At 31.0% G+C, this 27,006-nt stretch overlaps 1 protein-coding gene across 1 annotated transcript in view; it reads left to right on the forward strand.

Moving 5' to 3' along the window:
* The window catches only part of LOC111635155 (regulatory-associated protein of mTOR-like), a 46,030-nt gene that overhangs the window by 6,358 nt on the left and 12,666 nt on the right, over window positions 1-27,006 (forward strand). The window contains exons 3-5 of the mRNA XM_023380022.1: window positions 6,884-6,992; window positions 9,440-9,554; window positions 17,309-17,433. Coding sequence (XP_023235790.1) covers window positions 6,884-6,992; window positions 9,440-9,554; window positions 17,309-17,433 — 349 coding nt within the window. The remainder of the gene's footprint in view (window positions 1-6,883; window positions 6,993-9,439; window positions 9,555-17,308; window positions 17,434-27,006) is intronic.

Consider the following 27,006-nt stretch of genomic DNA (forward strand, 5'->3'; position numbering starts at 1 on the left):
TACAGTAGAGCGTCGTTTATCCGAAGGTCGGTTATCCGAAGGAATTCCAGTCGACTAATTTGAATTTTCGCCAGTACTGTGGCGCTGTATCTTTGGCTATGTCTTGGGCTACTCAAATATTTTACGTTTTTGATACTAAATTAACTTCTGAAGTATAATTTTTTATTGTTTTTATATTTTTCAATATATTTATTTTGTTTGTACAAAATAAAAAAATAATTTTTAACGATACAATAGTCTTCGTTAGGCTTAACATCGACGAAAATTCAACGTGAAGCGACACGCAACGGAGAAAAATTTCAATGCGGGATAAATTAATATATTTTTTCGTACATAATCGGTTATCCAAAAAATAAGTTATCTGAACAACCCCAGTCCCCAATTGATTAGGATAAACGATGCTCTACTGTATTATAAAGCAATAAAAATGTTAAAATTTATACATTTAAATTAAAAATAAAATATAAAATTATTGTAGTATAATTAAAGAGAGATTAAATAAAAACAAGATAATTTATTAGAAGGATATTCAATAAAGTATATATTTAATAGTTTTTCTTATAAAGATACAATATGCTTTAAATAAAGCTAATCTATCATCAAATAAAGCATAGAAACCTTATATCTTGGTAACCTTTACAATAAATATTCCATTAATATATATTTACTATATAATTTAAAGTAAAAATTGTAGAAATTTTATATTATTTTAACCAATTAATTTAAATAAAAATTATTTTGTAGTTTGTTTAAAATGTTTTGCTAAATGCTTTGTTTGCTTTTTTAACATTAAAAGAGCATGAATTTCCTAAATCATAATTTCTTTATATTACAACACATTATTCTTTACACAAAAGACAGTGATGCCCAGTGGGCAAAATAAGCCTCCCTATGATAACAATGAAAATAAACTTAAAAGTATAAAAATAACACATGTTTAAAAAAGAAATAAAATAAAATACAGACTAAGAGGATTTTTATGTTGTTTAAATTTAAAATAGTCCAAAAACAAAATATTTTCAACCATTTTTAATTGAATTTATAAACCTGTAAAAGAAAGTCTTTTGTGATATCTAAATTCAGGAATATTAAAGCAAGAAGCATTATGTATATCAATATTAGATATGTGTAAACTAAAGTAGTTGGGGAAAAGAAATTCATTAAAAAATTTGCTAAAATTCTCTCAAAGTAAACAACTCTGCTATATCTGTCTGGAATACTGAATCAAATTCATGCAATCTCAGAGACTCAGTAAAAGGTAAAGCAAGTTTGTTCAGAAGATATGTTTTAGAAATTTTTTAAAGAATTTTATGGCATGGCTGTTTGAAGCAGTTGTTATTGACCACTATCTACCCATATGAGTAAACAGTAGTCAATAACAGCTTAAAAATTTGCAAAGTAAATGGAGTTTAAGGTTAGTTTAGAATAAAATATGCTGACAATTTCTTCATAGTATTTCTCTATGTATTGCTAGTTTCCTTGTTATTTTACCAATATGATGTTTAAAGGTTAATTAATGTATTATCAAATATAATTGACATCTACATCATTGATTACATTAACATAAGAAAGTTCTAATCATATATTTCAGGTTGGAATTTAATCACGGTAAAATACTTCCTTCTACCTGTATAAAAACCTTCCAAATCTCAGTGATACTCATTTAAGCAAACGTTTTCGACCCTACCAGGGTCTTCATCAGGCCACCGTTAGAAAAATTCAAACAGTGCGAAATCGAACAGAAACCAAATAACTGTGATTCAAATCTTCGAACGTCAACGTTAATATCAAAAATAGAACACCACGCTCTTGTAGCGATGTCATCAAATCACGCGCAACCTGCGCTTGCAATAAAACCATATTACACCTAATTATGTGTGGGGTGTTCCTTCGTAGCAAAACTTCCATGCACTAGAGATGTTGACTGCGTCTCTGGAGTTAATACATGTATTGTTTAATCCCGCTTTATAAATTTCTAAGGTCTCCATGATTCTTAGTTGGTCAGTACGGTGTGATAGCCTAACTAGACTGGCATTCTGCAGATCCACCGTAATTCCAGGCTCCGTGGCTACTGTTGAAAGGGTGGTGGAGTGTTTATTGTTATCAATATCATACTTATGCTCCTTAAGACGTTTGCGGAGGGAGCGTTTGGTTGAGCCCACATATACTAACTTATTATTAAATCTGTCATCCCAAAGGGGTATAGAATACACCCCCGGTGCGTCCTTCAAGTCAATCCCATCCTTCCCGTTTCGGAGTAAGCCGTAAATGGATCTTGGCCTACTGTACGTTATTTTGTTATTAGTGCGTGAAGAGATTTCTCTGTATAATGTGTCAAGCTGGTGGTTGTACTCTACTATTTTTCTTTTACGGTTGTCGTCAGGCGGAAGTTCTGGGATATCCGGAGTATTGCGCGTGTTCTTCCGCATATATGCCCGTGCAATATTATATACCAAGTTCTTACTGTATCCATGCTGTGTGGCTATTTCCTGGATATGCTCCAGCTCAGCTATGGTATCTTCCCATTCAGAATGGTGGGTGAAGGCTCTCTTAGTCAATGCCCGAAATGCCGCTATCTTATAGGAGTAAGGATCCTCCGAGTTAGCTGGGATGAACATTGGTACATAACACTTTTTGTAAAAAACTTTGAACGAAATCCCATTATTTATTAATTGAATATCAACGTCAAGAAAATGTACGGCCCTATTGCTTTTTTGGTCAAGCTTAATGCTTAGGCCATACGGGTTGTTGTTCATTTTACTTATGAACTGGTTGACGTTAGGTTCCGTTCTCCATACGATAATGACATCATCGACATATCTCCTGTACACGAGTATGTTGGAATCGTAAAGAGGTATAACTTGTTGCTCCAGTCTCCTTATAACCAGCTCACATAGATCCCCCGAAAGAGGGCTCCCCATTGGGACACCCCGTTTTTGGAGGTACGTTTTGCCGTTAAAACGGAAGAAGGATGAGTAACACAATATGTGCGCTAGCTCTAAAATGTGTTTTCGATGACATTTTAGAGCTAGCGCACATATTGTGTTACTCTTCCTTCTTCCGTTTTAACGGCAAAATGTACCTCCAAAAATGGGGTGTCCCAATGGGGAGCCCTCTTTCGGGGGATCTATGTGAGCTGGTTATAAGGAGACTGGAGCAACAAGTCATACCTCTTTACGATTCCAACATACTCATGTACAGGAGATATGTCGATGATGTCATTATCATATGGAGAACGGAACCTAACGTCAACCATTTCATAAGTAAAATGAACAACAACCCGTATGGCCTAAGCATTAAGCTTGACCAAAAAAGCAATAGGGCCGCACATTTTCTTGACGTGGATATTCAATTAATAAATAATGGGATTTCGTTCAAAGTTTTTTACAAAAAGTGCTATGTACCAATGTTCATCCCAGCTAACTCGGAGGATCCTTACTCCTATAAGATAGCGGCATTTCGGGCATTGACTAAGAGAGCCTTCACCCACCATTCTGAATGGGAAGATACCATAGCTGAGCTGGAGCATATCCAGGAAATAGCCACACAGCATGGATACAGTAAGAACTTGGTATATAATATTGCACGGGCATATATGCGGAAGAACACGCGCAATACTCCGGATATCCCAGAACTTCCGCCTGACGACAACCGTAAAAGAAAAATAGTAGAGTACAACCACCAGCTTGACACATTATACAGAGAAATCTCTTCACGCACTAATAACAAAATAACGTACAGTAGGCCAAGATCCATTTACGGCTTACTCCGAAACGGGAAGGATGGGATTGACTTGAAGGACGCACCGGGGGTGTATTCTATACCCCTTTGGGATGACAGATTTAATAATAAGTTAGTATATGTAGGCTCAACCAAACGCTCCCTCCGCAAACGTCTTAAGGAGCATAAGTATGATATTGATAACAATAAACACTCCACCACCCTTTCAACAGTAGCCACGGAGCCTGGAATTACGGTGGATCTGCAGAATGCCAGTCTAGTTAGGCTATCACACCGTACTGACCAACTAAGAATCATGGAGACCTTAGAAATTTATAAAGCGGGATTAAACAATACATGTATTAACTCCAGAGACGCAGTCCACATAATTAGGTGTAATATGGTTTTATTGCAAGCGCAGGTTGCGCGTGATTTGACGACATCGCTACAAGAGCGTGGTGTTCTATTTTTGATATTAGCGTTGACGTTCGAAGATTTGAATCACAGTTATTTGGTTTCTGTTCGATTTCGCACTGTTTGAATTTTTGTAACGGTGGCCTGATGAAGACCCTGGTAGGGTCGAAAATGTTTGCTTAAACGAGTATCACTGGAGATTTGGAAGGTTTTTATACAGGTAGAAGGAAGTATATTACCTCCAGTATTTGATAGGAAGTTCAGTTGTTAATCACGGTAAAATACATCAATACTGTCTTATTAAGATTTATATTAAGATTGAGATTTTGAAAGCTGGTTTAAAATCTATATAAATTATATAAAATGTGTTTATAATTTTAATACCATTGGCAAAAGTTATTGTTAAAGAAGCAAAGTGATTTAAAATAAGATATTTCTTAAAATTGAACATTGTTGAATATTTGTGATGAGAAAGAAATCTTAAAAGAAGTAGTCATTAACTTTTACAAAGTATTGTACCTAATAAATAATAGTTATTTAACCATGAAGTTATTATAGAGTTTAAGACAAATTTATTATTTAGAATGCTTAAAAGTATTTATGGTTTAATGGAATCATAAGCTTGTGATATATCAAAATAAACTTACATGTAATTGGGTAATTTTTCCTCAAATTTATTGTTAATTTATATTGAGTATTTAATAAATTCATAACATTAAAATGATGAGGTAGATCACAGTGTTTATTAGAACTTATTTTACTGGTAATTAGATTATTTTGCAGAATTTTTTTTTTACAGAACATTGTGCTTACCTTTATGTAGTATAATTGTTGCATTCATAACAAAATTCAAAGACATATAATTAAAGATTTATAAATGATGAAAACAATATTGCACAGAAAAATAAACCTTAAAAGATATTTTGTTTTAATAAGGAGAATTCTCAAATGTTGTTATTTTTTAAATGTAGAACAATTTGAAAGACATTTCAAGCTAAATCTCAATAACTCTTGCAGAAACCTTGGTGCTTACCTCTGCACTCAATTTAATAATCACACACAAATGTTTTTAGCTCCATTTAGGTACAGCTGTTCCATCAAACTCAATGAATACAGAATAAATTTTTAAAAAATTCTACAAGAACATTTCATCAGCAGAGTGATGCAAATTTAAAACAAACATTTCTGTACAGGTTTTTCAAGAAAGCTAAAATCTCTTTATTAATTACTGATATGATATTGACCTACATTTTAAAAAGAACATTGTTTAAAAGTTCCTATGAATTTAATCTTTATTTTACAAAGACATTTTTACAAGTATCTGATGTCACATGAACTTTTAAGTAATTTTCATAAGTATAGGTGGAGAAGGGCCTATAAAGAAAGATCAACTCTGTTAATGCTAATTTTGCTCTGGTGATTGTGAGTGGAATGTTCAGAAGACTTCAGAAACTTTTTCCTTTTATTTAGTCTTCAATATTGTTCATTTTCCAAAATATTAACTCTTATGTTTTTGCTATTGCTGTAATGTAATTTTAACTACATCCAATTTTGTTAATCTAAGAATTTGGGTGTGTACCATTAAGCAAAACCTAGTATATGTAACTTGTGATGGGAAAAATCTTCCACTACTTATAACATTATTGAATGAATTTTGAATTATTCAACATTTAATTTTATAATAATTTTTGATTTTTTGGCTTTCTTAAATATCAATATAAGAGAAGAGATTATGTTTGATGTTATGGTCTAGTTTAAAATTAACTAAAATTACATTGCAAAATGCAATATATTGTGATTAAATGATAAGAAAAGCAGTTGTTTTTGCCTACTGTTAAGTTATAAAACAAAAGTTATCAATTTTACGAGGGCTATTTTTTAAATAAGGTCCGTTTTTTAATAATAAGAAAAATACTGTAAATATCATTAAAATATATTTTTTCACATATTCTACATACTTTTATCTACTTTTCTACATAATTTCCATTTTTGTTCAAACATTTGTCATATTGCTCAAAAATATTTTAAATTCCGACTTCAAAGGAATCTGCCGTCAGAAGACATTAGGCCATGCCACCTGTCTTGTATGGCAAGGCGTAGTATTCTCAAGGTCAAAATAAGCATCAGAATTGATTGTTGTGCCTCTTGGTATAAAATCCACTAACAAAGTCCCTTTCCTGTCCTAAAAGACAGTTACCACAATCTTTTGTGCTGAAATCAAATAACAGATTGTATCTTACAGTTGGCAGGCAACTCAATTTTCTTAAACATTATAAACTTCTACAGTTCAGCACATAGACAGATGATATGGCTGCAAATGGCATCTAAACATGTGCAAAGCATGCTGAAAGCAGATGCTCATGCACACTGCTGCAATTCCGCGTCATTCTCACTCTCATTCACAAACAGACCTTATTTAAAAAGTAGCCCTCGTACAAATGAAAATGACAAAAACTGAAATAATGCAATTAACGAATTGTTTTAAGAAAAACTTTAATTCAAACATAGTTTCCATAGATATATTTTTATTCCATCAATAAAATGTAGTCCATGTAGAGCTGGTAATGTACTGATATAGGATATTATATTATTAAATTTAGCAAAGAAAAGTTGAATTTTTTTCTGGGTTTTTTTTTACAGTTACTTCAGAAAATCAAAAATTTATTATACTCGCATAGTAAATTTAAAAATTTATAGTTAAATGTGATAATATATTCCTACAGTAACGTAACAATTTAAAAATATTTAGTTTCCTGATGATGGTGATTCAGATAGTGCAAGTCAACAAGAACGTGACTGGAAATTTCTTCGAAATGCAACAATCAGGAAAAATGTACAAGAAGAAAGGAAAAGACTAGGTAACATTTTATTCTTTAAAATATAGATCATATTTTTAGTTATAACTGTGTGTGTGTACATATGGTATCTATTTATCAAAAAATAAATTAGATATATATGTTACAGTCAAAACCCGTTTTTAGTTAGAACGCGTTTTAACTAATTAAAACTAGTTTATACTGAATGTCTTTGTTAAAACCCGTTTTGTCTAGTTAAAACTAGTTTTAACTCAAATTCATTTTTGACTACAGTAAATTCTAGTTTTAACTAGACAAAATCGGTTTTGTCTAGTTAATTTACTGCTGTACATGTTTTGACTTTAGATAAAACTAGTTTTAACTTTTAACATTAGTTAAAACTAATTTTAGCTACATAAATATGTTTGGGGGAAATAAAGTTATGTATAGTGATTCGGCGGAAGATGCCTAACATTTTGCTTATGAAGAAAATTACAGCGCTAATTTGAGTTTAGGAGCCCTCTAATGAAAATATCATATTCTGGAGTATGTCTTTCAAATAAAAGTTTGGAGTTTATTTTAAAAAATTCTATACTGTGTTTGCAATGACGACTTTTTCACTGTCTGGCATTTTAAGCATCTCACCCCAAGTATCTGGGTGAGATGCCAAATGCCATTAGGGTAAGATAACAAATATAATTGCTTAAAATTAATTTTTGAATTTCTTAACCAAATTTAATTTATTGCATATGTAGTACAAAGTACTTCATAGTAAGTATAACAGCACAGTATAAGTATTGTTAAGTTTCCGCCCGTTCTAACGTGTTCTATAGCTAGCTGAAAGCTTTTTTCAGTCCAAAAACTTTTTTGAGAAGTCCTTATATAATTTCTATGCATATCCTGCAATAAAACGAGAAAACAAAAGTTTATTAAAAATAGGCATATTGGAAATCAATTAACAAAAAATAGGCACGTTACCCCAAGAAAAATGTGGCATATTTTCCATTTGTTGGGGTAAGATGCCTAGTAGAGTCACGTGCTCCAGCATGTCCGATCGGGATCGGCGGTAGCTGACAATGGAAACTTTAGAACCTTAACTACATCACACATTAATTGTTTTTAGCAATTTTTAATAAATTCCATTTTAACTTTTAGTTTAAAATTATTCTAGAAACATTTCACAACAAAAACTTCGTTCTTATCTAGCTTTTATTCTTCTCGGATGTAGAAAATGAAGTAACGGTAGCCAACTACAGCTTTCCGCACTCAATATTGGCCCAACGATTCATCATACAAATACATGACAATATGTGACGTCACCGTTTGAAAATATCAAAAATTAGGCATCTTCCCCCGCTTACCATCTTACCCCGAATCACTCTATGCGTTGCAGTCAAACCAGTTTTTAGTTAGGATGCGTTTTAACTAGTTAAAACTAGTTTATACTGGATGTCTTTGTTAAAACCCGTTTTGTCTAGTTAAAACTAGAATTTACTGCTAGTCAAAAATGAATTTGAGTTAAAACTAGTTTTAACTAGACAAAACGGGTTTTAACAAAGACATTCAGTATAAACTAGTTTCAACTAGACAAAACGGGTTTTAACAAAGACATTCAGTATAAACTAGTTTCAACTAGTTAAAACGCGTTCTAACTAAAAACGGGTTTTGACTGTAACATATACATTAAATTAGAGAATGAGCTTGAAAGGTAGAAATAAAAATGAAAGTTTAGGATAGAGTTAGATTTAAATCTTAGTTTGATTTAAAATATGCTTCATTTGAGGAAGAAAAAATCTAAATATACAATTGAAACTCTCTAATCCAGTAATCTGTGATTAGCAATTTTTATGGTACAGCATGTTTTAAGTCTGTCACCATTAGTTTGCAGATTGGTTATTGGGATGACACCTTTAACGTTGCCAAAATGTTGTGATCATCAGTTTTATTTTCTTTTGTTTCATTTCATTTAGAATTATTAATTGATATGTACAGCACTTTGATGTTATTTGGAGAACATGTATAGGGTGACTGGTCTATACAAGAAATTTGATATTGACAAAAAATAATTGAAAGTTTGTCCCAGTTTGAGGTTTTTATGAATAAAGTATGCTTGTAAATTGGAGTTACAATTTAGTTTTAAAACCAATATTTAAAGTAGAAGTAATACAAAAACAATCTAATGATTAAATGTTAAAAATATTAAAACAACTTAATTAACTGGAAATAAAACCTAGTTAATATAACATTAGAATTTATTATTAATCTTTTAATTTATAAAAATTGAATACAGTTTTGTTAATTTTATATTATTTTGTACTTTTAATTAAGTTTTTATTGGAGTTAGTGATTATAGTTAATTATTACAGTAACATTTGTATTGCTACTCTAACAAAATTTGTAAAATAAAATTTTTTTTTCAATTATTTATAACACTTGTTTTAAATGTATGTTTACATATTTGATATATGCAATATGGTAATAAAACATAATATAATTATTTTATATTTTAGCTAAAGGAAAGTTAGATGAACAAGTTTTTATTAATAAAAATCCAAGTATACCTTCTGTGATACTTTTTCATCCTTATGAGTCTCATCTTGTTGTTACAGATAAAGATTCCTACAGGTAACATTTAATTATAAAAATAGAGTAAGAAGTTTTATTACACTTAATATACATTCTGTCAAATAAATACTGCAAATTGTCCATTTCAAAAGCCTGTGTAAAAGATATGAAAACAAACTTTTTGCTGTAAGTTGATACTAGTTTACTTAATTGTTAAGTGAACTTTACCATCTGTCAACCAGTTTATTTACAACTGTTGCTTTCAAATATTAAGAGTAATATTTGAATAAATGATATAATATATATATATAGTTAACTAAATTAAGTAAGATATAAATTATCTTTAACACTGTATTACTAATTTATTAATATTCAGTACAGTGGAACCTCGCTTAATGAGCACATTTCATAATGAGCAAAACAAATTGTAAAAAAATGACTTGCTTAACAAGCGATGTTTCACATAACGAGTGATGAGGAGAAGGGAAGTCCCGGATTGTGAACATGCTACAACAGTATGTGTTTAGCACTCATTCTGCTAGCATCTTAGTGTTGCTTGTTATCACACATTTTTCCAAACTTGTATTCAGACATATTACATATAAACATCAACAACCATAACCTGTTATATAATAAAAACGCCAAATGATATGCCAAATTCTTGGGCTATGTAAAGGTTATAATTAAATATTAGAAATTAATTAATTTGATTAGAGGTAGGAAGTTATGATGCCATCTCGTATTAAATATGTTAAGAAGTTGTAAATGTAATCTTTAAAACTTAGTATTGTTGCACCCTCTACTCTACGGTCTGCTCCTTGTTTGAACTGGTGAAAACCCTGTTAAGTAGCACATGGCATTCTTACCTCCATTTTTTGTGTTACCTTCGACTAGAACCTACATAGATTCGAATCCTTACAAAATTTAATGACCAATTCCAAATTAAATTCCATACATGTTTAAATTAAAAATTAATTATTTAAAATTATTAAATTTAATATGCATTCCAGGTTGGTTCATTTTGTGCTAGAAGGAAAGATAAAGATGATTCATGCTCCTTAACAATATATATTGTATAATTTTCTTTGAATAANAAACAAACTTTTTGCTGTAAGTTGATACTAGTTTACTTAATTGTTAAGTGAACTTTACCATCTGTCAACCAGTTTATTTACAACTGTTGCTTTCAAATATTAAGAGTAATATTTGAATAAATGATATAATATATATATATAGTTAACTAAATTAAGTAAGATATAAATTATCTTTAACACTGTATTACTAATTTATTAATATTCAGTACAGTGGAACCTCGCTTAATGAGCACATTTCATAATGAGCAAAACAAATTGTAAAAAAATGACTTGCTTAACAAGCGATGTTTCACATAACGAGTGATGAGGAGAAGGGAAGTCCCGGATTGTGAACATGCTACAACAGTATGTGTTTAGCACTCGTTCTGCTAGCATCTTAGTGTTGCTTGTTATCACACATTTTTCCAAACTTGTATTCAGACATATTACATATAAACATCAACAACCATAACCTGTTATATAATAAAAACGCCAAATGATATGCCAAATTCTTGGGCTATGTAAAGGTTATAATTAAATATTAGAAATTAATTAATTTGATTAGAGGTAGGAAGTTATGATGCCATCTCGTATTAAATATGTTAAGAAGTTGTAAATGTAATCTTTAAAACTTAGTATTGTTGCACCCTCTACTCTACGGTCTGCTCCTTGTTTGAACTGGTGAAAACCCTGTTAAGTAGCACATGGCATTCTTACCTCCATTTTTTGTGTTACCTTCGACTAGAACCTACATAGATTCGAATCCTTACAAAATTTAATGACCAATTCCAAATTAAATTCCATACATGTTTAAATTAAAAATTAATTATTTAAAATTATTAAATTTAATATGCATTCCAGGTTGGTTCATTTTGTGCTAGAAGGAAAGATAAAGATGATTCATGCTCCTTAACAATATATATTGTATAATTTTCTTTGAATAAATGTTATAAGTAAAATATTTGAGTATTTTTTTTCTGGCATGGAATGCATTATCATATTTTACATTAATTTATGTGGGAAATATTATTTTGCTTAAAGAGTGTTTTGCATTATGAATAAGATTCTGGAATGAATTGTGCTTGTTAAGCAAGGTTCCACTGTACTTATCAACAAAAAAATGAACTAGATGTTATTCAAAGACTTACTAATCATATTTAACAATTTCTTGTGAGAAGCTGGGGGTCAGAGTAAAGCTCTAAACCAGAGGTGTCTAAACTTTTTGCTGCAAGGGCCAGATTGGGATTTAAATACATTTGTGGTGAGCCACGTGGATATGTGAATTAAAAAATCTCATGACTAAGGCAGCATTGAATTTTATTTTTTACAGTTACAGATACACCAATACTAAACAAACCTGGTTAAGTTATATATAATTAGAAAATTATTTCATGCAACTTTTAATGGAACTGTGTTTTCTGCTGAAGAATTTATTTAAAGTTGGGATTAAAATCTGAAACACCAATTATAAGCAATGATTGCAAATGATCAACCGATAAATTTGCCCTGTACTTTGGTTTCAGATACTTCATCCTGGAAAAAGTTTGTTTGCACATATAGGTAGTCCCAAACATAGAAATAAATTTACAAGCAAATTGCTTTAAATTTGGAAACTCTTTGGCATTCAAAAATTTGTAAAAATCAACCAAGTTTCCTTCCTTGTATTTATTTTTGATTTGATTGTTAGCTTGAAGATCAATAATTTCCATTTGAAACTGACTTGAAACGTCGGCAGCATTGCAGTCAAATGGATTTGAAACAGCCAAATTTCCTTTGAATTCATGTCAAGATCAGAAAATCACTTTTGAAATTCTTGTTTTAAATCCGTGATGACTTTTACAGTAAATCTGGTTGGAAATTGTTCATCAGTTTCTGTATTCAATTCTTCACACCACAGGAAATGGGTAAAATTACATTTATTCATCTGACTTTCGAACAATATCAGCTTTGCCCTGAATGCTTTGATTTGTGTGAATAAATCACAAATTAAGTTGTTTTTACCTTGGAGCTTTAAGTTCAAGTTATTTATGTATGACGCAACATCTGCATAAAAAGTCAACTTCCAGAGTCACTCGGCATCTGATAAAAGTGGTTCAGGGTGATTTTTCTTTACAAGAAATTAATTTCATTTCTAAGCCTAAAGAACTGCAATAGCACTTTTCCACAACTAAGCCATTAAACTGCATTATAATATGACAAGTCAACAAATTCAGATTCAATTTGTCAATTCCAGCATCCTCTTTCAATCTCTCAAAAATCAGCTTAGCTTGAGAGCACACTGTGTTCTGATCAACAGGACAATTTTTCACATTTACTTGATTATCACACCATAATTTTAACATTGTTTCCATCTCAGTTATATTACTGTGATATTTATGAATGATGCTTGAATCTAATGATTGAGCATTTTTCACAGCTTTAAAAATTTTTTCTTTACCTTTTATAATTGTTCTGACCATCAATTCTTTGCCAATTCACAAATTTTCATTTTTGTATCGAAGTCTTTAATAATGTTAACTTTACATTCCAAAGATAAAGTTTTTCTTTTCTTGTTTGATGCAAAAAAATCAGCTCTACTTCGTTTGGATGACATAGTAGAGTGTTAAGATTAATCATATTCGTTATTGTAAACCGTGCTTAAGTTAGGCGCCATCTGTTCATTTCTTTTGTATGTCTGACAATCAAAAGATTGGTTGGGATCGAGTCTGTTTAATTATAATTTGAAAGATAATCTTGTCAGTTATATATACAAAAGGTAAATTGTTCTTGAGTCTTTGTTTATTATCTGTTAAATGTATACTTTTTTCGTCAATTGTTTACGATTGTAGATGCCTTTTGTATAAAATCCAAGTCGGATGTATGTAAGCTAGTAAATGTTCTCGTTAATCTTATCTTGCCTTTTGGTTCGTTCACGATTACAAGAAATCACCACATAGTCTCTCAAGTCTCCGTAGATATAACAAACAGAAATAAATTACACAAAATAAATTGTAGCTATGCGTCGATTCCGCGCGACACATCCAAACATGTAAGCTGAACAATAGTGTGGGAGGAGTGAATAATCAAGAGTTGTGTGGCGCTCAAACAAAAGACGAATTGCCGAGATTTGAAAATCGCGTAAGTCAGGGTATTACTGTATATATTATTTTATTTTTATTATTTTTAAAAATTAAAAATCCTTTTTTTCATCAAATGTGATTATATATATATATATATATACATTTTTTAAAATTAAATGGGTTTGCATGAAAAAATCTGTATTTTTCACCTGCCAGGCTGGGTCTGGCCTGTGGGCCGTAGTTTGGACACTTCTGCTCTAAACCCTTTTCCCAATGTCAGTCTAGTGAAGACCGCTCAATTGTCATTGGATGGCTGTTAAATATAGTTGTCTCAAGATCGTTAGATCTGGACTGTTTCTCTTGACACCAGTTAGGATAGTTGTAGTTTGCATCCTAACTTGCAATTATGCTAAATTATCATTTTTATAGGAGGGCTATATGTCAAGTGGGGAGGTGCGATGAGTCTGTTGATAGGGTGACCATTCTCCTAAGTAAGTCCACACAAGAGCTGTTTAACAACTAAAACAATTTACTGAACTGTGTAAAGTTAATATCTCAATTGACCGAGAGAGAGAGTGTACACTTCTAATTACTGTTCTACGCCCCATACCTTGTGAAAAGAACTCGATAGTTGTGGATCCGGTTTATACAATAGTCGGCAAGATGATTGTGGATCTGGTCAAGGTCAATAGAGAGACTTTGATGGAGTTGAGGGTTGGTGAGACAAGAGCTTCAGATCACACTCTCTGATGATGTCCATCCTTCAAGCTGTCTACTCTCTTCATATACTGTCTGCCCTGTAGATTGGGTGCACTCCATTATATCTCCTTTCGGTATGGGAATTTGGTAAGGTGATCTTATGTTTTCTACTGTTGACACTTTGAATAATATGTCATTGCTGGGCTGGCTAGGGCGGTGGGAATTTGACTTGTTGTCAGATTTTCACCGTGAGATTTATTTACATTTCAACATTCCCACATATCAGCAATTAAACAATCACTTGTTATAATTTTTTTGATTAACTCTTGGATCTCAAACTCTAATATGACTTTAAATTGTTCTAAAATTATTCTTTCCATGATTGTTTCTATTTTCATCTGTATAATTAGATTATAATTAGGTATGCAGAGTATAAAATGCCCTTAGAACTTTCTTTCAACAGTGATATTTTAATTATTTTTTATCTATAAAAAGCATTTGAATATCTTGTATGTGCTTCTTTAACGTTTTTTTATACCTATACTGTTGAAACTGTATTAGTATCTCTTCTGTAAAAAAGTTCATTATTTCAAGTTTCCATGAAAATCCAAATATTTTTATCTGAGTTTAAATTATTTTTAGAAGATAATTAGTAAATTTTAATTTTAATCAAAATATCATAAGTAAAGTTAATTTTATGAGATAGTTTTTGCTGAATTAATTAATAAATTTGAAGAGTTAATTTACTATATTCTTTTTCCAAAAAACAAGAAAAAAGAAAAATAACATAGATTGTTCATCTGTAATAATAAAAAATTGTCTCCTACAATCTGACCTGTTATTAGTTTGTCATGAAAGTCTTACTTCTAAGCAAATATTGGTAAAACCTGAAATACAGATGTCAGTACTATCTATTATATATATATATGAAAAAGAATGTTTTGGTTTTGCACTTAGCATTTAAACATTTAAATACAAGAAGTAAACTAGAAGCTTCCTAAAAAACAGAATCTACCACAAAATTTTGTGCAGATAATGTGGATCATAGCAATAGAACTATGTTTTGAAGATGGACAATACATGTATTTTACAAAGTACAGTCGACCCCCCCTATAACACTGTTGATTATTCTGTTTTATATGAATTCCATGTTGTACGAGTCACTTAGATTTTACAAATACGTGAACCGTTCACAGCCTGGCACACGTATTTGTAAAATCTAAGTGACTCGCACAACATGGAATTCATATAAAACGGAATAATCAACAGTGTTATAGGGGTGTCGACTGTACTTGATATTGCAGCAATCAATTTCTTTATTCCAAGTAATTTTAATAATTTCTTGGTCATTCATAAATAAATAGCAAGACAGATAATCTCTCAACAAACTGTCATCTCCCATTTATTAGAACAATTAAGTTGTTGACTACATAAAAATGAATAAGATTTTATTGTTATACCAAGAGTTTGTACTTGCACTTGCATTATAACAATGACACATGCAAATTTTCATTTATTTAATTGTTTTGGTATACACATAACGGGAAACAAAAGTTTTAATAGATATATAATATCACTTAGTGGGCCACATAATTTAACGTGATGGGCCGTGGGTTGGCCAGGCCTGGTCCATAGAGAAATTTTAGTCAGTCAAAAGTGATTTAATATAATTAATTTTATCTTTAATGCATAGTTTAATAATAATAAAATTATTTATGTATTTTTATTAAATGTAAATAAATATACACAATAAAAGCTCAATATAACAGACCACTATGGGACTGAATAAATTAGTCTGTTATAATGAAAGGCTGTGTTATCATGATTACTCGATATTGTGGACTGGTCTGCTATATTGAAAAGTCCATTAACAAGGTAAAAATGTTAATTTAGCACTGAACCTGGAGAAAACATCTGCAAACTGCAGATATTTTCTCCAGATTCAGTGCTAAATTAACATTTTTTTTACCTTGTTTCAGTGAATCTATCATCATCAATATAAGATTTTTTTTTTTTTTACTGTATCCATATAGTAATATCAACTTGTCCGTTATTGTATATCAATATTCTATGCAAAAGTCAAGTACACAGTGGACAGAATTTTAGTTGTAAAGAATATATACTAGATTTCTATTGAACTTGTAAAAACAATATATCTATCTATCAATAAATGTAAAATATAAATCTAAAGCCTTTTGTTTTCTTTTATGATCCATGGCTTTTCTTTACACAAGAAATCTAAGACTCATTACTTGTAGAAAAAACAAAATAAAAATTAAATGTAATTTAAAAATCTATATTTAAAGAATAGTTAAAAAAAACAAATTTTATATTATTCTTGTATTTATTTTTTTTGAATAAAGTAAATAAAATGATGACTATGATGAAATATTTATTTTTTAAAACTGCAATTTAGCTTAATAACCAACACTTGGCACAACATTTGTTTATTTCAGTTTTTGTGCCAAGTGTTGGTTACTATGCTAAATTGCGGTTTTAAAAAATAAATATAAAGACACAACACAGTTTCGAAATATGGAAGAATATGATGAAATAAATAAAACAATGATTGCTACAAAATAAAATAGTAACTGAAAAGTCTGTAATAACAGAAGGATAGTGGTTTATATGAGACTTGAAAAATAGTCTATAGTAGCAAGAGTCCATTATAAAGGAGTCTGTTACAATGAATGGGTTTTCTTATAATTTTCCTGTGCTCTTGGCCAGATTGACATGGTCATTCATAATAACAAGGTGTATTATATCAGGGTCCATAATATTGAGCTTTTACTGTATAACTTAAAAATCCATGATAATTATATTCCAATTTTTTGTACTTTAACACATACAAGATGAAAAATTTATAATTGAAAACAATTTAATTTAATTGCCTTTTTTATTTTTAATAAATAGATTGTGATGGAAACTCTTTGAATTGAATTAATAAAAGTTTAATTTGATATGATGAAAATTTATTTTTTAGTGTATGGGACTGGGAACAAGGTGCTATGTTAAGTTATAACAGTAATGGAAATTGCACAAATACAAGAATTACATCAGTTGATTTTATTAATGCTCATGATACTGCTCTCTTGATGTTAGGGTCTGGTAAGTTTATTTCTTTATTTTTTTAATATTTTTAAAATAAAAATAAAACTTGTTGATATTTTCTAAAACATTAAAAAAATCCTGAATTAGTGTTTAATTAACAAATTATATATTCATTAAAACTAGTTTTTTTTATAAATATAAACATATTTGGAAAAATTAGTTATAAATGGAATAAAATAGAAACAATTAAAAACAATTTCAAACATTTGTAGTTATTTTGATTAGAATCCACTTTCATATTCAGCAGTGGATACTAAACAATACAAACTATAAGAAACAGGATGATTTCAGTAGAATAATTGTTATAATACAATAAGATAAAATACAATCAATCAATCAATCAATCATTGTTTATTATGGTATAATTTTATACATGTTCTGGTACCGCAGTGAGCATCACCAGAAAATGAGGAAACAACAAATCAATAGTGTTACAGATTGTATTGAGCTACAAAATATTTATATATGAGAAAACATAAATCAGAAAACTAATAATTGTTTGTATGATCACAGTAATAAAATTTGAATATATTGTGAGTATAGGATTATATATACATTAAACAAATTGTAATTATATAGTGGTAACAAAAGAAAATGATAAATGATAAGTAAAAGAAATAATAAAATAAAATAAAAAGTTGGACAGTATGTAGCAGCTTGAGTTCAGAAGCGCTGAAGATGCAGAAAGTCATAGCGGCATAGTCTTCACACAAAAGCTTGCCAAAAGTCGATGAGGAGTCCAGGTGCATTCTAGGTTCAGTTCTATGATCAGATCTAAGTTTATATTGATATTTTAGAGACACAAAGGACCATCATGCACCTTCAGCACACGGTAGTGAGCTGTTTAATTAATTANACTCATTTCCCACGAATAACGTATAAAAGCTCGAGTCCCCGGAAGCTCAGGGCGATCCCTCGGAAGTTATACTTGGTAGATGTGCCATATTTGTCTCCATACTCCGGACCGAAAGGACATACGACCAACCACAGCCGTTTGAACTTCCATCGCCATTAACGAACATATTCAACGAACGCATTTTAGACATATCGGCATACAGGTATCTGTACTTTTTAGAGCTTTGTGAACTCTCTCTCAGACTAGCAGGTAAAGCTATTAGAGCGTCCCTTTTGTACAGTGAATTTATTTAATCGCATTTAACCTATGTATCCTAGCTTAGTTATATAAATAAATGCTTGTTTTGTTTTTAAACCTGTCTCCTGTCTCTGAAGGACACCTGCCGACTTACCGACACACTCCCCACTCAAATTTTTGCCCTCCTAGCCATCTGACTAGCCGAGAACGGGTTTTACCAACCTGTTGCAGAGTAAGTAGTCATTTGGGATGAGCCCAGTGGCCCACTGCTAATCTCACACTATTGTTTTTCTTTACTAAGAGAAATATGCAATATTTCTCTTAGTAAAAATCACAATCACAATTAAAAATACTGTAAAAATCACAATTAAAAGTACTGTATTATGTGTTAATATTAATTTTAGTTAAACAAGGGTGTTTTATTTTTACAAAATATTGTCATCTTCTGAGCTTTTCTCTTGATCTCGATCAGAAATATCAGTAGCATCTTCATTTTTTAAAATTTTTACCATAAAATTTTTTATGTATGACAAAATAAAAATAAAAATACGTTATTAATAGAAAATTTGTTCTAGCAGGTTGTGTTTGTTTAATCAAGGACCAAGCAATTTTTTTCCCTCCAGAATTTGTGTTCAAATGCCAAATAGTTTGAGTACCAAGATACTGCTGTATTTCATTCATTTTTATAAATGATAACCTTTTTTTTTAACTTTAGGAAAGTAAATAACACTTACCCTAAAAATATTTAAATAAATTTTACTAAATACAAAAATTAAACTATAAAAACAAAACACAGTGACATAAATATATATATATATATTTTTTTTTTCTTTATATATATTTGAGACAGTAGGGCATCGATTATTTGAATCAATTGGGGACTGGGGTTGTTCGGAAAATTGATATTTCGGATAACCAATTATGTGCAAAAAAATATATTAATTTATATCATGTTCGGTATTGATAAGTTGTTGTGTCGATGGTAGTAAGAATGCCCGTCTGATCAAGGGAGCTATGGCCGCATTAACATATTGCTGTGGTTGACAGGCTGTGGCCGGTATTATGGGTGGGATATTGCCAAATTTGTGATAGACGGAAAACTTCAAGCCTTCCTGGGATTTTTGAATGTGCAAGTCCAAGAAAGCAATTTTTCTCCCAACTTCCTTCTCCCACATGAAGTGTATAGTGGCATACATTTTTGATAAATGGTGTTCTAATACCCGGAAGGAGTCTTCCGTATCCTGCCACGCCAAAAGAATATCATCTACGTATCTTAAATAAATTAAGGGGTAAGCTATGGTGAGAGGGAATTTAAAAACACTGNACCTCTATTGACAAATATTGGGCTTTATGTCAGGCTGTTGTATAATCGGTCTTTGATTAATATTCTTCTTATGGAGAGGTTAACTGGCGATTCTGGGCTGACAGAGAATTCGTAATGAGATGAAGATGCAGCTGGGTTTGGAGACTGTTGATGAAGAGCCAGAGCAGGACTTTGCTCTTCCTATGGCTTCCATACTTCCATACGGCATTGTTCATTTCTCCTTTGACTGCCTCAAGTTTGCATTTTTACCCCCTTTTTATACTAAATTCCCCTCCAATTGGGTTTTAGGATTTAACATCTGATGGGGTATTTGTTCTGACACATGTGGCCAGATGTTCATCGGATATGTATGATAACATCTCTCCCAAAGGAAGTTTTATTTCCCTTCCCACAAATTTGATGTATATATATATATATATATCAAATAAAGAATATTTCACTTAAAAGTTGTGAAATTTTGTATGAAGGATTTTTACAAAATCTGAACCTTGTTAGAGAAAAACCAGAACCATGTTTTACAGGGGATATCCCCAATTTTCCAACTGTGTTGTAGAAATGTTGTGTTGGTACAAGGGATACCTGTATTTTGGAATTGTATATTGCATTTTATAAAATTTATAAATGTAGTAAGTAGATTATTTAAACATAAAATAATTTATAACTTTATGTAATATAACAGATTTTATTTTATTTTGTGAGTCTTAGAAAATTAGAGTGATATAATTCCAAAAATATTTAAACTATTTAAAATATTATGACATCATAAATTATTTTATTGTATTAAAAATAAAAAGTCAAACTAATTATGTCTTAATCAATATTGGAATATATCAAAGAAACTTACTTGTTAGTTAAAATAAGAAAATTAATAATGATTGGAGTAATTTTTAGATGAATAAATGACTACAGCTAATGTGATGTAATGTTATGTAATTTTTTAAAATTAATTTGTGTAATAATTTCCATAAATAAGGGTAGACTTACTTTTAGAAACATTATAATTAATTTTAAAAATTATTGTTTATTATCATAAGAACTGTAATATTTATTAATTCATTGCATTGATGCTAAAGTATAGAACAAGTAATAGAAAATAACATTTATGTATGTTTGTGGCAGACATAAACTCTCATCTCATATTGAAATGATCTGTAATAAAAATGAAGATGAAGAAAACAGAAGTTTGTAGGTAGCTAGAGTAGAGACAAAACTTTTAAGGGCGATATGGGAGTTGATAGTCAACTAGATGAAATTGGTTTATCATAACAAAGAGATGATTTAATGAAAAATCTATCTGTAGGAAATAGAGGAGAATGTAAATTTTCAAAAGAAAGAGGAGGTCTTAGAAGGACTTTTTTCACAGAGGTCATAGGGAAATTGGAAATGAAACAGGACCTTCCTGAAAAGAAGGATCCAAGGAGTTACCAAGTGATAATGGTGCAAAAAGAAATGTAGGATCTTCATGATTACTTAGTTTATTAGAAAAAAAGAGAAGTGGACCTGTGGAGAATCTGGTGATGAAAGCAAAATTGGTTCTCCTGGACCTATTAACTTTCTCTTCTATTAACTATATTTTTGGTTGCTGCAAGAAAACTTGATTTAATTAACTCACCATCAATAAATAGTTTCCTTGATTGTCTGATAAATGAGCCATTCAGAAACTTACTGTGGTTTCAACCTAATTTTTTTTTTTATGATGTAATTCTGCTAAGATGAGATACTATAATTTAAATTTTCTAATTTCACTGATCATTGTTTATTGTGTTGAGTGCTTAGTCTGGTAATATTAATATATATTGTAATTTTTTAGCACAGTTATAGTATCATTGCAATATAAACACAACGCTTTGCCTTCTAATTAAAGAACAAAATACTCCACACTACACAATGCTTCAAAAGCATATTTGAAGTCCACTTTTGATGTGATGAGTAAGCACTGGTAATGACAAAGTAAAATAAAATGTTACTGTATGATATGTGCAGCACTTGAAATGCTGTCAAGTTAAATAGGATGCACATAGAATGGAAAGACAGTTATTAAAATCACATTGCTGTTTGAGGAAGAACGGCCATTTATGTGACAAGTCACATTTTTTTTACTGCACATGATGTATATTCAAGATAGATGAAAATTATTGCTATAGTCATTTAAATGTTATATTTTAATATATCAATAAGAAAAGAAAATAATTGTAGATTAATTAATAGATGTTGACAAATGCCTTCTGAGTTTTATATAGCAAAATCCATTTCCAAACTTTTTGCTGTAGTAAAAGATTTGTGGTGTCAATTCAAAACATCAGATCATATGCAATGAATCAACTTTAATAGTGGCTGTCTGAAGTGCAGCAATTTTTACTGCAAATATTTCAAAAGTTAGATTTGCACCTATTTTCACAGAACCACAAAATGACTCTGCAACATATGATAATTGTTACTGCAAACATGCCATTTTCCTTGGTTTGCTGCAATCTGATGTGTGTATCTGTGTCACTGTAATTTATAATGTGCCAAGCAGCAGTGTGAAGTAATGAGAGCACTACAGTTATACAGTATCTGTTATAACTGCTCATCTCTGTCATCATGGCATGAAAGCAATTAGAGCATGAATATGGCTATTGTGACTTAGAGTCAGCACCTCTTTGATGCTACGTTCAGATGATGCCTGTGTCCCAGTTGACAGACACAGGAGCCACAATGGCAGTTTATTGTTTTGTTTGAATTTTGTGGGAATCTGGGTTAAGAGAACGTTGTCTCTCACCCATGTTAGGCTTTGGATCTGGAAGAGCCACCTGCAATGTCACTAAATGGGATGATAGTAGTATTTTGTTTTGTCAACAGGAAGTTCTTACAATCCTCCTTTAGATTTTTCCTGATACCAGCCTAATTAGTGCATTAGGCATGCAATATAATATTTTTATACTTTTGTCTGAGTGGGAGGATCGTGGACTCCTGATAAAACTTCAGCATATATTTGGGATCAAGAATGAGATCATTTAAACAAACTAAAAGTAATATTTAATGAAAATGATGAGCATAAAGATACTGTACAAGTATGTGATTGCACACAGACAGTTTCTAAAGTCCCTATCTAAGTGCAAGAGAGAGAATTTACATCAATAAAAACATACTACCTCTATTGACAAATATTGGGCTTTATGTCAGGCTGTTGTATAATCGGTCTTTGATTAATATTCTTCTTATGGAGAGGTTAACTGGCGATTCTGGGCTGACAGAGAATTCGTAATGAGATGAAGATGCAGCTGGGTTTGGAGACTGTTGATGAAGAGCCAGAGCAGGACTTTGCTCTTCCTATGGCTTCCATACTTCCATACGGCATTGTTCATTTCTCCTTTGACTGCCTCAAGTTTGCATTTTTACCCCCTTTTTATACTAAATTCCCCTCCAATTGGGTTTTAGGATTTAACATCTGATGGGGTATTTGTTCTGACACATGTGGCCAGATGTTCATCGGATATGTATGATAACATCTCTCCCAAAGGAAGTTTTATTTCCCTTCCCACAAATTTGATAGAAATGTGTTAAATTTGACATCAATTTAATATTTTAACAAATTAAAATATTCCATCTCTGGATTCTCACAATTTGTTACACAAGTTGTGTGTGTAGGTGATTGGATTCTGGATCGAGGAGACGGTGAGATGGAAGTGACTCAGTCAGATACCAGTTAAACAAACAAATAACCGTTTAATTGAGAAGAAAAAGATTTACATGATAAATATTGTGCTCTAGCAAAATAAACAGACCTATACACCATGGGTGGTTGAGAGAGAAAGAGCTTACATGAAATTGCATGCAGATGTAAATACCTGGAGTTTGAAGGATCTTCTTGTAGTCCTGATGCAGGAGAGGAGTCAGTCTGTCCCTTAAGAAAGTTGAATAAATGAAGAGAGTTCTGGATGACATATTATACATGGTAAATGTCTCATTCTGGAAGTAGATTCAAAGTCATGGAGTGTAGGATTATTCTGGGTTTCAGAGATGAGGTTATTCCAATTTAGAGGCAATAAGGTATTCCGTTTCAGAAGAACAGCATTGACATTATCAGACGAGGAACTGGCGGCGACTGCCTGTCTTGGCTGTTAGTTGTCACATTAACAGCAGAATAGTGACAGCCGGTTAGAAGGTTGCAGGAAAGAGTCACTTTCTATGCCAAGAAAAGATAGCAGGCGATGCTCCCAGGTGTGAAAATTGATAGATATTGATAATATTTTCTATTATTATTTTAAGATATTGAGATTGAGTCCAGGTTCTCATACTAAGTTTCAATATTTATGAACATGAAATTTTGAATTTCTTTTAAGTTTCATGTGAAAATTTTTTTTGAATGTTATGACTTGATTGTTTATTAGCAATATATGATTTTTTTTTGTTCTTAAACACAATGTAGTGTAATAAATTCAAACAATAAATTCTATCATCTTTATTTAGTTCAGTTGAACAAAATAAAGATGATAGAATGCCAAGTGTTTAAGAATCAAAGAAGAGTCACAACATGGTTTCAGATTATCAAAAATATGATTTTTTATTTAATATATATTAATAGTTCTGACTTCAATGCAAATCTTTTATCTATCAACCATTGTGTATCTATCAACAGATGTGGTCTAAACATTAAACTTAACAATAGATCATTTTCTTATTAAAAGAAATGAGTAATTTTGTAAAAGATTTACAGTGGACCCTCGGAATATGGCCTTAATTTGTTCCTGATGTTTGGACTTATACCAAATAGGATGTATACCAAACCAACCTTTCTCATAAGAAGTAATGTAAAAATTCTCATGTAAAAAAAAATGGCTGGCTTTAAACACCTCGCTTTCCTGGCTAGTTCCTGCTTGATTTTTCATGAGATTAGTATGTATCTTTTTAGCTTTCTCGCAAATAATTGCTTCTGATACGCTGTCTCTAGCACACTGTTTTTCAGTTATCCAAAGCAAAAGCAATTTCTTAACATGATCTAATGTCTTCAATCTCTGTTTAGAAATTGATTTTAACCCCTTTCGTAACATTAGCAGATTTAATAATGTCTTTATTTTTCGCAATTGTCGATATCGTCGTTCTCGGAATACAGCATACAACAGTTAAAATCTCAAATATGCGTGCCACCTTTGTATTTCTCAACAGTCTTCTTTTTTCAGTTCTATTATGATTCTAGTCATTTTTTTTTTAGTTTTCTGTTGCTTTTCATTTGCCTTTTTGCAACTCATGATTAATAAAAATAATAAAATTTTACTTACAAATTAAAATCAGAATAAATTTAACAAGATTATAAACTGTGGCACTGCGAACATCTAGTCTGTCCTAGTACACTGATAGTGCTACTTATTCATAGATGGCACATATAATTGAATTAAGTCGTATACCGAGCAAAATTTGTTTCGTCCAAACACGACGTATTCTAAAGCAGACGTATACCAAGGTACCACTGTATTACTTTATATAATGAACAAATATTACCACCAGATTTTAATCTGGTCATAATATGACTAATTTATTATCAAGATATATTATGTAATTTGGACTAAAGATAGGTAACTAAGTTGCCATCTTGTATAAAATTTCATAATTAGAAATAAATTAATTAATTTAAATATTCTGGAAGAAAAATTAATCTAGAGCAGGACTCAAATCTTTAACTTCTATTTTGCTATGCAGATACATTAGCAATTACACTGCTCAGATCTCCTAGACTAATTTATATCAATCAGTCTTTTCTTTCAGAATATTATAAACTAATTTATTTATTTCTAATTATTAAATTTAATACAAGATAATGACTTAACCAATTGTTTCTTTTGTTAATTTATGGCAAAGCAACACTTGGGCGATCTGCCTAGGGGGATGCCTTCTATGAGGTTTTTTAAGGGTAACTGGCCTCTATTCAGGCATTATAGATGTGGAGAAAACCTGGAAAACTCCACATGGCCAGCCCGTCCTGGTGAGGTGCGAACCCATGACCAAACTCCTAATGTTCAGAGAATGGAACCACTTGGCCACTGGTAGGCACTTGACCAATTACCTTTAGTCCAAATTATATGATACCTTTATAATTAGACATAAGGTATGTTGCAAAAATATGTCACACCACTTTTTGGAATAATATATCTAAGAAAAATCTAGTGAGAAGAAGAAATGTAGATGTAAAATGATTATTTCTAGTAATAATCAAAACTAAAAATGAAAATAAAAATTTGTTATTCAAGAAATCAAAAATAATAGTGATTCAGTTTCATTTTTGAGCAATTTATCAAAAAAGTTTCACTGTCACCTGTAATGTAATAATTATAAAGAGATGGTAACACTTCATAATTGTGAATAAAGGTATAAATGAATATGAATTTATAACACCATTAATTGTTATGATAACTACAGTAATTTTAACAATGGATAGACGTAAGTCCTAAACTGCCTTTTGAGTGTAGCAAAATCAGGGCATTCCATCAGGCTGAAAGTTCTACTAGAGCTATTGTAAAGCAGCTGAAGAGATCTCATTGTGTTGTAGCCAAGATATTAAACTTAGTGTGCAATGTGGAAAGAAAAGACAAACAGGATGGCCTTCCAAGTTAACAAGCAAGCAGAAATCAGCAATTATCAGGGAAATACGAACAATAGGAACATCATTAGGTGAAATAGCACAAAGACCTGATGTTAATGTTTACAAATCCACACTTTCCCAGATGATAAAATCAACAAAACATGTAATGTTTAAAAATAGAAAAGCAGCATCATATCTAAAACAACAAAAAAAGACTAATATGGACCAAAGATAAAATGTTGTAGACTTCAGCATGGTGTGAAATTATTTGTACTGATAAGAAAAAGTACAATTTGGATTGTCCTGATGGTTGGCAATTTTATTGACATAATCTTGGGAGGGAGGAGTTTTGTTTGCCAAGTGTCAGCAAGGAGGGGATCAGTCATGATCTAGACAGGTTTTGGATGGTTCAGAAAAATCAATTTAGCATTCATAAATGGCTGAATGAAGGAATTTGGTATCAAAGCCTTTTGATGCGTATTTTCTGCCATTTGGAGAAAAAAATTGGTGGTCTATTCTGACAATTGCAACAAGATTAATGCACCAATTTATAATGCAAACTTCACTTATCAGTGACTACTGGATAATAGTGTT

Source organism: Centruroides sculpturatus, unplaced genomic scaffold, assembly GCF_000671375.1.
Source record: "Centruroides sculpturatus isolate CEXI.00-Female unplaced genomic scaffold, Cexi_2.0 scaffold827, whole genome shotgun sequence".
Taxonomy (NCBI): domain Eukaryota; kingdom Metazoa; phylum Arthropoda; class Arachnida; order Scorpiones; family Buthidae; genus Centruroides; species Centruroides sculpturatus.